The 11,770-nt window shown below is 35.4% G+C and overlaps 1 protein-coding gene across 1 annotated transcript; it reads left to right on the top strand.

The window, feature by feature from the left end:
• The first annotated feature begins 304 nt into the window (after positions 1-304).
• On the top strand, positions 305-2,686 carry LOC149230544 (uncharacterized). The gene is made up of 6 exons (XM_089381342.1): positions 305-405; positions 494-522; positions 1,343-1,617; positions 1,869-1,954; positions 2,105-2,196; positions 2,370-2,686. Exons 1-6 carry the CDS (start codon positions 305-307, stop codon positions 2,684-2,686), a joined length of 900 nt encoding a protein of 299 aa, XP_089237468.1.
• The last annotated feature ends 9,084 nt before the right edge of the window (positions 2,687-11,770 follow it).

The raw sequence follows: 11,770 nt of genomic DNA, 5'->3' as shown, positions 1-11,770 counted from the left end.
AAAGATGTGCCACTGCAATAATTTTGATGTTGACAAGACGTAGAAGCACGCAAAATCAGATGCTGAGACCAGCTAAAGGAGTAGTCTACCTAGGCGGAGGAATGGCCCGATTTCTGTCACCGCCCGAAAAATCGTCTGGCTTCGGCCGCCGCAAATCCCTCCGCCCTCCGCCACCCTCCCCTGGCAATCCTGACATTCCCTGACAAAAAATCCGATCGGAGCTGGCAATCCTGACATCCAGCTGACAGATCAGATCGGAGCTGGAATTGCAGCCGCGGAGAGTTATTGCCATTTCCAATTCGAAATGAGGAATTGCGATCCCGCAGGCTGCTCACTCACCTTCCTCCTCGACTCGGCGCCTCCCTTCTCCAAACCTCGCCGACCTCCTTGCGCACAACTTGAATGGTAAGTATGCAACAGAATTGACCACGTCAGACTACTCCAACAGACCGAGCTCTGCACTTTCCGCGTTCTTCAAATTTGGGGTTTTCAGTTTCTGTATCAGTAATGCTGTAGAATACGGTTGTTGTGAAAGAAGGGGCTTTGAATCTTTCATCAGTGGTGGTTGAGGGTTAGAAATAAATTGCGTGTTGCGGGGCTTGTGGCTTTGATTTATTTGGTGGGAGAAATTGGCTTTTGGGGTTCTTCGATCCCAATACCAGATTGCGTACAACATGTCTAATTGTTCAGCTTATGAAATGCCTGCCTCTCATACGAGAGCTTCGTTGCAGACAAACCTGGAGTGATTTTTGGAACACACTACACCAATCATGCCAGTTCAGTATTTGTCCAAGGTAAGGCTCATCATGCTTTTGAGCATACTCTCTTATCTGATGCAGATAAATGATTAAAGTAAGGGTTTATCTATGCAACCAAGAGCCTTTTATCTGCAATCTAATTTTGTGAAAATTAATCGACATTATTTGCCATGTAATTTTTGTCTTAACCTTTAGTTTTTAGAGCCTTTTATCTGCAATCTAATTTTGAGAAAATCAATCGCTTTTATTTACCATTTTAAGAGTCATTTATCAAAATTTAGCCCATATAATCAATGGGATCGTGATGTTTACCCATCAAGGTTCGATTCCGCTTTTTGGGGTTGGGGTTGGGGTTAGGGGATTTTGAGGGAAAAGTGCGTAATAATCAGTAATGTCACATGTTTCGGTCGTATGATGTTGTGAAACGCTTGGCATGCATAGCATCTTAGTCCCTCGCAGTTAATACTAGATTCTTTTTTCTGCCTTTAATTTCTTTTAGAGGTTTGATTGTTTGATTTTATAACGACACTTTGATAATAAAAAAAACATCTCTTCGAGATTCTGCATTGAACAAGTGGTGGCAGCCCTCCGATGCAGAGTCTGCAGAGTATTTCAGCCTCGGAGATCTCTGGAGGATTCGAGCAGTGATAGTGAAAGTGGACATGGTGCTGAAAGATCTTTAAGCTTCAAAAGTGAATCCTGCAATTCCAGTGAAAGAGTAGGAGCATGGGATGTTGTCTTCGAAGATTTTGGGGCCGATCCTGATCATTTATGGCATCTACAAGATCGACTTGGGCACCTGTGTTTCCAGTATTTTGATCGAGCGTTGCCTTATGGAAGAGTCCTTCTAATGGAAAAGGTAGATGCTTTGTTACCTGAAGAGAAAATCCTTAACTTATTTCTATGATTCCTTTGTTTATCTATTGTAAAGCCTTCTGAAAACATTTCAGTGAATTTTCGAGGCAAGACAAGTGTGAAGAAAGATATTCAATTTTTTGCTTAAGATCTTAAAAGTTAATGTTCGAGTAGATCTCTTAGTTGGCTTCTTCTTCTGTTCCTTTCGGCATAAAATTCTTTTTATTCTCATTTAGTTGTACTTTGCTCCTGCAGGTCAATCAGTTAGCACGTGGATTTCCAGAATTGGTTTTTTTAAGAAGCTTTGATCTTTCTCCAGCAAGTTGGATGTCAGTTGCATGGTAAATTTTCTGCATCTTATTGTGAAATCATTTGACGGTTACTTATATCGTAGATTGCATCACATATGCTGAAAGCTTTCAATTTTCAACATTAGTATTATGGTGAAATATAGCCCTCTAAGAAATTGGGATTTATGTTCTGGATTGTAGGTATCCTATTTATCACATTCCAACAGGGCGTATTGTTAGGGATCTCTCGGCCTGCTTCTTAACTTATCATACATCGTCTCTTTCCTTCCAAGGTCTGTGATAGATACTGTATTTTGAAATAGTCCTTTGCTGATTTAAATTGTTCAAGTAATTCCATTCGGCTTAATATGATATCAGAAGCAAGTGAAAATCAATTTTTGAAAATAGGAAGCTTGATGTGGACTCTTGGATCTCAAATTTGTTGCAGAGAATGAGATTGGACAAGGTGATACTGAGTCTAGATCTGGGACTGAGTTTTCTGAAAAGAAATCTGAGGATTCCCAATGCATAAGCCTTCCTCCATTTGGACTTGCCACATACAAAATGCAAGGAAGTCTTTGGACTTCTACTGGGAGTGCTAATCAACAACGGATTTTCGCTCTGTTAAGCTCTGCCGATTCCTGGCTGAAGCAGCTAAGAGTTAGGCATCCAGATTTTGAATATAATCACAGCATGTGTATCACAAATGCTATCCTTATTTCATATGATATCTCCACTGCTTTTGTTATTCCTGATCATAAACCCAGCAATGGCAGGTTTTGAAATGATTAGTTGTTTTATTGAAAAAAAATTGTTGTATAACCTCATGAATTTTGTCCTTGATTTATGCTAGACATTTTTACAAAATTTATGGCTTTATAACTTATTTGGGATGGTTTTGGCCTATTGTAAAATATGTTTGATCATTTGTTTTAAATAATTTTGGGTGTTATGCATTATGGATCTTCTCTATTTGATATCCATAATAATTACAAATTTTGCTACTAATTACATATCTCTAATTGGTATTTAATCTAGATATATATTCTTGCTTTCTTCCACTTTCCTTGTGTGTTTTACTGGATTTTTAGTTTGAACCATATTGAATTCTGAAGGTGTTAAACCTAAAACTAAACCATATCGAATTCTGATGGTGATAAACCTAAAAAACATTGCAAACTCTTACAGTACAAATGAACATTCCATATCATTAAATGATTATCTTTTATATATTTGTTCTTTCAGAGTTTTGATGTAGGTTTTAGTTGTTCTTTAGCCAAAAATATTATTTACAATGCACTCTCAAATGGTCATCTTTTATATGTCTGTAGACCATTCTCTTAACAATTATCACTTGCAATATTTGTCCCTCAAAGTATATAGGTGTAGCATTTAGTTATAGAAATAGATGATTTACAATATCTTCTTTTACACATTTGTCCACTGTTCACCTAATAATCATCAATCATGTTAAATGATAAAATATGATAGAGCTCTTACACTTAGGGAATTTCAATTGAGCACTTTTTAGAACCAACCTTTAATGTACTAAAGTTGAGTTTAGAAATCAAGAATTTCCACCGTTTGAACTTAAAAGTAATTTAATTATAGATTTGAAGATATAGTCCATTATCACAACTTGAGATGGCTAAGCTTTTCTCTACTCTACTTGAGCTTATACATTTCAAATTTGGGAATTATTGATTGCAAATGAGTTTATTTGATATAGCAAGGCCTATATGGATGCAAATTTCATTGAAGAAGTCTACACTAAAGACCTTAATTGATTTTGTTGCATATCTTCTTGAAGAAATCCTTGAAACCCTCTCATATATCTCCTCCTTATTTCATTTTTATGTCTTTAAATTTTAATTTTAAATTCAAACATACAATAGAGCATGAACAATGTTTGGCTATTTTTTTTATCATTGTAAATTATAACCAACCTCATAGGCTAACATGAGGCTCTTAGGATTTATTAAGTCAACTTCATGACTTCACCAAACATGTAGATATTTTGTTGTCCAAATTTAACTACCAAGAATTTTATATTTGTTAAGTTCATGAATGCACAATATGATGTGGTTTGCAACTTATTTTTATATATTTTTGAAAGTAAGCCTACTAGGTATTTTAAGTTTTTAGTTTGGTTTATTACTAGTTAGAATAATTTCGAAACAACATTTAAAATTAAATTTGGTTATAAATGAATTATCTTAACAATCTAAGTATTAGAGTCATCTAAAATGAAAATGGAAAACAGGTAGGGTTTGAATCAATATAAATTGCATAAGTACAATTCAACATCACAATTTTATCATTTTTCATTGTCATATTCATGAAACTACCTTGGATGAAACATTTGAGATTCAAAAGGTGAAAAAGGATATAGTGAACATACAAGTAAATATTGGTATTGAAGATAATAATAATTCATTTATAATGAACTTAGGGAGGATAATATGGGGGTGCTTAGAAAAGTAATGAGCCTAGTGCAAAGACTTATTAGACAACTTATCTCTTGTAACAATAAATAGATTAACCACCACTGTCGTCTCAATGATGTCTCTCTTTCTATTTTGTGATTGTATGTTATCCTCACAGAGGAGGTTTCCTTGGCAAAGCTTAGAGGTTAGATGACTACGGCTTTAAGCTAAATGGCTCTCAAAGGATCTTGTAGATAAATCATCTAGAAAATTCTTCAATAAAAGAGGGCTCAAGGGTGATTGGAGTCTAATGGTTATGGGAGAAGGTAATGACAAAGCTTTGGATAATAAGATGAGAGTTACAAAGGTTCAAGCACACTTTCCAACAACAATTTTTTTCCAATAAAACAACTAATAATTCCAAAACCTGCCATTACTAGGTTTATGATTAGGAATCAATAAAAGCAGTGGAGAGATCATATGCAATAAGGATGGCATCTGTGATACACAGGCTGTGATTACAGGAAAAAATAGTGTCTCCTCCAAATATGATGGTATCCAATATTTTCCAAATAGTAGTGGTTCTGCCTCTAACAAAAATCCATCCAATGGTGGTCAAACTGTTTACAGAGGTGCTCTCTTTAAAACTCTATTGAAGATAGAAACTAAAAATGAAACCTAAACATCATTTCCTAATATCCCGAAGCTCTATATCAAAGAGAAGGCAAAATGACACCTTAGAAGTGCCAAAATGTATAACTTTTGTATATTACCATATCCATCTCAAACTCAAATGTGACAATCAAACTGATAATTATAAGAGCACATTAAATCTACTTCAACAATAAAAGTAAATAAGATGCAACTAAATTCTGATTCTTAAATAATTGCCAATTTGATATTCACGTAATAGAGCACATCATCTGTATTTCCCAAAAATAGGATAGGCACCTTAATCTCTGATGCCCCAAGTACAAAAATCATAACTCTTTAAACCATAGGATTGTGTTGCTTCTAGAACCTCCCATAAGAGGTAAGCCAAAAACATCAAGCATTGAAACCCTGAATTGATTCCCAAAAATAGGGTAGGCACCTTAATCTTTGATGCCCCATGTACAAAAATCATAACTCTTTAAACCATAGGATTGTGTTGCTTCTAGAACCTCCCATAAGAGGTAAGCCAAAAACATCAAGCATTGAAACCCTGAATTGATTCCCAAAAATAGGGTAGGCACCTTAATCTTTGATGCCCCATGTACAAAAATCATAACTCTTTAAACCATAGGATTGTGTTGCTTCCAGAACCTCCCATAAGAGGTAAGCCAAAAGCATCAAGCATCGAAACCTTAAATTGACTTATTCAATTGTGACAACCTGATTGCTAAGCTTGAACCTCATAACCTGCTCAAAGAATGTCTGTAGTTTCTTGGTAGTTCTTCATTTCGGAAATTCGTATAATCAATTCTTTTAGTTTTGGGTTGTATTTGACCAAGGACATTAATGTCATCATTCTATGTTCAACATTCAAAGGAGACCTCACTGTAATCAAATTCTTTTCCAGACAAGGTATCTTGAACAAGGAGTCCAACTGCAAGATAAAAAATACAATTATTTTAGAAGAAAAAATTAATATAAATATTTCATTAAGCTTTCTATTTTTCCAACAAAAACACTAACCAAAATATAAAATGCAAAGATAGCAACCAGCATTCCAAACAATATGTTATAATTTAGAGATGAACAAGCTTACTTGTGCCAAGTTGTTTCTTTGTGACAACCCAACAAACGTGGTACCATGTACTTCAAAATTGGTTAATCTTGAATGGCTATTGAAAAAATAAAAAAAGTCCATCTCATTTACTTTGCCTGGAAAATAAAACAATTTGAAATATTACAAAAGCAAAATAAGTGAGAAATCAAAATAAAAACACGCATTTAAAAGAAAACGAAATGAAACAAAAGAACCAAAAGAAAATATGTAAGAGCATCTAAAAACATAATCTATAAACCTGCATTGTTTGCTATTGAAAGTCACATTAAGGAGTGAATTCCCTTTATACAAATCCAAGCAGCTCTTTGTACTTCAAAGGATTGAAGTTTGGGAGCAGTTATGTTGACAAAGCAATCACCTATACCATAAAAATCCAATATGCACTGCACTAGAAGCTGTAAATCAATGATCACAACTTTGACACCATCATAGCCTAGCAAAGCCAAACACTTTAGCACTGAACATGCATGAATGATACTGGATTAAAAAAATCACGTGTACAAATACCAACAACTTCCATTGTATGAAGGCTCGTGAAAGGGCTCCAATTTGGTGCTTGTGATAGATGAACACCCCGTAACCTGAGGCTTTCAAGATGAGGCAAGGAATAAATGTAATCAACCTTAGTGGGAAAATTAGGTACAAGACCTTTTACTACAAGATTATCTAGTGGAAGTTCCAAGTGATTCAATGAATTGCATGTGTGACAACCAAGCTCGTACGCTATTCCCAGAAAAATGGCAATAAACAAATAGCCCTTCCAAAGCAGATGTTGAAAATACAATGCGGCTTACAACAACATCTGACACAATCAATCTCTCATCACAAACACTTCTCGAAAAATAAAGGTTGCGAATGTTTCTCATTGCCTTTCTCCATTTTTTACTAACACAACAACACATGGCCACATCTCTAGCATTCTTGACAAATGAGAGCATATGCTGCACTACTGCATCAGGGCAACACATACATAATCCCCCTCAAAGAATCATCATCGATATCCATGTTGTCAGTCATTGCAAAGGTTGTTTTTTTCTCACAGACACCTCTCAGGAATTTGATAATAACCCAACAATGTCAACCTCCTAAAAACCAGTCCTTGGATTTGTACTATGGAAAATTTTCTCTTCAGGCCTTTTTATGAAATACTATTGAATTTCAAAGCTGCTATTAATGAAGACTCTTTTTTCATGTATATAGAGAAAGGAAAATGTTGGCAGATCCCCTCTCTAAAGATGGTCTACCCATGGCTCCAGGAGTCTCCTTTTCCATGTATATAAAGAAAGGAACATGTTGGCAGACCCCCTCTCTAAAGATGGTCCACAGACTCCAGGAACTTGGCATTGGTGGGACCATCAGAAAGGTTTCCTTGCTGAAGCCTTTTTTTTTTTTCTTCAAGTCTGAGCTGGTGCTGTGTCTAAAGATGGCTCCATGACCTTGCCATTGGTGGGACCATCAAGAAGGTTTCCTTGCTGAACATGATCCTGGGATTTTTTCTTGATCATCAAGTTTGAGCTGGTGCCATGATTACTTGTTGCCGTTTGCTTGTAGATATGAAATGGTTTATGGATGATTTGGTTACTAATTTGGTTAAATGACAATCGCTTTACCCAAAACGCAAAATTCACAAAAGGAACAAAACAATTTGCAGGTACAACTTTATAATAATAATTTTGCTAAAAAAAGACTCGAGATGTGAACCTCAACTAAAGTTTGAAGACGATAAATAGGATACCTAGAATCCAGAACATAAATCCCAATTTCTTAGAGGGCTATATTTCACCATAGCACTAATGTTGAAAATTCAAAGCTTTCAGCATATGTGATGCAATCTGCGATACAAGTAACCGTTAAATGATTTCACAATAAGATGCAGAAAATTTACCATGCCACTGACATCCAACTTGTTGGAGAAAGATCAACGCTTCTTAAAGAAACCAATTCTGGAAATCCACGTGTTAATTGATTGACCTGCAGGAGCAAAGTACAACTAAATGAGAATAAAAAGAATTTTATGCCGAAAGGAACCGAAGAAGAATCCAACTAAGAGATCTACTCGAACATTAACTTCTAAGATCTTAAGCAATAAATTCAATATCTTTCTTCACACTTGTCTTGCCTCGAAAATTCACTGAAATGTTTTCAGAAGGCTTTACAATAGATAAACAAAGGAATCATAGAAATCAGTGAAGGATTTTCTCCTCAGGTAACAGAGCATCTACCTTTTCCATTAGAGGGACTCTTCCATAAGGCAACGCTCGCTCAAAATACTGGAAACACAGGTGCCCAAGTCGATCTTGTAGATTCCATAAATGATCAGGATAGGCCCCAGAATCTTCGGAGACAGCATCCCATGCTCCTACTCTTTCACTGGAATTGCAGGATTCACTTTTGAAGCTTAAATATCTTTCAGTACCATGTCCACTTTCACTATCACTGCTCGAATCCTCCAGAGATCTCTGAGGCTGAAATACTCTGCAGTCTCTGCTTCGGAGGGCTGCCACCACTTGTTCAATGCAGAATCTAGAAGAGATGCTTTTTTATCAAAGTGTCGTTAGAAAATCAAACAATCAAACCACTAAAAGAAATTAAAGGTAGAAAAAAAGAATCTAGTATTACCTGCGAGGGACTAAGATGTTATTTCACAACATGGTACGACCGAAACATGTGACATTACTGATTATTACGCACTTTTCCCTCAAAATCCCCTAACCCCAACCCCAAAAAGTGGAATCGAACCTTGGTGGGTTCTCGCTTCGCATTCTACTGCTTTCATCACTGAACATCACGATCCCATTGATTATATGGGCTAAATTTTGATAAATGACTCTTAAAATGGTAAATAAAAGCGATTGATTTTCTCAAAATTAGATTGCAGATAAAAGGCTCTGCAAACTAAAGGTTAAGACAAAAATTACATGGCAAATAATGCCGATTAATTTTCACAAAATTAGATTGCAGATAAAAGGCTCTTGGTTGCATAGATAAACCCTTACTTTAATCATTTATCTGCATCAGATAAGAGAGTATGCTCAAAAGCATGATGAGCCTTACCTTGGACAAATACTGAACTGGCATGATTGGTGTAGTGCGTTCCAAAAATCACTCCAGGTTTGTCTGCAACGAAGCTCTCGTATAAGAGGTAGGCATTTCATAAGCTGAACAATTAGACATGTTATATGCAATCTGGTATTGGGATCGAAGAACCCCAAAAGCCAATTTCTCTCACCAAATAAATCAAAGCTGCAAGCCCCGCAACACACAATTTATTTATAACCCTCAACCACCACTGATGAAAGATTCAAAGCCCCTTCTTTCATAGCAACCATATTCTAGATCATTAATGATACAGAAACTGAAAACCCCAAATTTGAAGAATGCGGAAAGTGCAGAGCTCGATCTGTTGGAGTAGTCTGACGTGGTCAATTTTGTTGCATACTTACCATTCAAGTTGTGCGTGAGGTGGGTGAGGTTTGGAGAAGGGAGGCGCCGAGTCGAGGAGGAAGGTGAGTGAGCAGCCTGCGGGATCGCAATTCCTCATTTCGAATTGGAAATGGCAATAACTCTCTGCGGCTGCAATTCTAGCTCCGATCCAATCTGTCAACTGGATGTCAGGATTACCAGCTCCGATTGGAATTTTTGTCAGGGAATGTCAGGATTGCCAGCTCCGATCGGATTTTTTGTCAGGGAATGTCAGGATTGCCAGGGGAGGGTGGTGGAGCTAGGGGAGGGTGGCAGAGGGTGAAGGGATTGGCGGCGGCCGGAGCCGGACGATTTTCCGGGCGGTGACGGAAACCGGGCCATTCCTCCACCTAGGTAGACTACTCCCCAGCTAAATAGTGTTACATTCACTTCAAGATGACGTACTTTGTCATATTGAAGGCGGGTCCCTGGCACCCTTCCGGATGCCGAGATTCTAGACTTTCCGTGGGTGACCCACTTGCACCTCATTCTAATGGTAGCCTGCCCTACATATGGGCAGGTGCGAATAGATTGAGAAGAAGGTTGCGTAACTGGTAAGAAGTTCCCAAGTGTAGATTGTGATAGGTTAGTTCTACCTGAAAGTGATCTCCTCATTTATTATTATTATTTTCAATATATATTAAGTTTTATTTGACATTGTTATTACATTGGAGATGTGTTTGTGTTTGGTGTTACTTTTTAGTATTTTTATTATTGTTTTTTTCTATATTTAATTTTATTAAAATAAAAAATATTATAGAAAATTTCAGAATTTTTTATTAAAATAAAATTTTAAAATTATTATTATTATTATTATTATTTTTAATAAATGAAAATTTTAGCCCATGGGACTTTGGATTGACGGTGAATGGGTACGCTGTTAAGGCACTCCTTGCTATAGGTCACCGGTTCAAATCCTCGTGGGTGCGTAGGTTAGTCTTAACAAGCAAAAAAAAAAAAAAAATGAAAATTTTAATTAACTAATATTTATTTTATGTGATTTAAAAAGTATTTGCTAAAAAAAGTTATTTTACTAAAAAAAGACAAAACAAAACGTAGTAGTTGCACACATATGGAGTCCTCTACAGAGGCGGAGGAATTGCCTCGGCGACCAAAAGTGACTGGAATCTGGGCAAACAAATTTCAAAATAACTTGTAGAGGTTGTGTTTGAATCATCTTTTTGATGGTGGAAATGGATTCAGCACCATCAAAAACTTTTAAGGCACCTAAAATTATGAAGTTTGACAACTTTTACTTGGATTTACAAAAATTTCCGCCGGAATTTTTCAAAATATGGTTGGAATTTCCATAACTTTTGGGGCAAAAAAAATAATTGTTAGACTACGACCACAGATATTACTATCATATTTATTTGCAAATCACGATCTGTCCGATGGATATTATCGTATATCATTGATACTTAGATATCACTATATCTTACTGTATCCTAGTGCTAGATCTGAGACTTTTGTGATCCATAATATAGATAACTCTCTTTTTGATTAATCACATTTTCAGGATTTGGTCGATGTAAATTTTGAACCAACTAATGTGGTTCATCCTCAGGACAAGGTGGAAAAACTCATACAATCTTCATGAATAAATAGTAAGGATGCATCATTGTCCAGGGTAAAAACTAGCGTTTGAAAACTAATCCTAGAAATGAATTATTTAATATTTATTAGTTGTAAATTTAATAAAATATTATAAATATAGTTATAAAATTGGTTATAGGAGCATAAATAATAATAATATAGTTAGGAAAATTAATAAGGGGAATAAGAATAAGATTTAAATAAAAATAGTTGTTAGGATATAATATTAAATCATAATAAATTATAGTTATATAATTAAAATTAAAACGAAAAGGGCATAAAGAGGTTAAGCGAAAGTGTCAAAATGTTCTATAAGGGAGATTGATATTAGAAACTATATTAAGAATACTCCATAAATTAATAAGAGGGCTTAGAGTAAGTTATAAAAACTTGTTAGGAGTTTTTAAATACTATAAAAAAATAATAAATAAATTTTAGATAAGGAAAACAAAAGGAGCACATAATTAATTAAAAAGGGGGTCAAAAAATATGACTTTCCTAACTATATTATTATTATTTATACTCCTATAACCAATTTTATAACTATATTTATAATATTTTATTAAATTTAAAACTAATAAATATTAAATAATTCCTTTCTAGGATTTCTAG

Source organism: Pinus tabuliformis, chromosome J (assembly GCF_031772625.1).
Source record: "Pinus tabuliformis cultivar Carrire ecotype Pingquan chromosome J, CPIR1, whole genome shotgun sequence".
In the NCBI taxonomy this organism is placed as follows: domain Eukaryota; kingdom Viridiplantae; phylum Streptophyta; class Pinopsida; order Pinales; family Pinaceae; genus Pinus; species Pinus tabuliformis.
The sequence above is the reverse complement of the archived record's forward strand: the minus strand, read 5'-3'. Positions and strand labels throughout refer to the sequence as shown.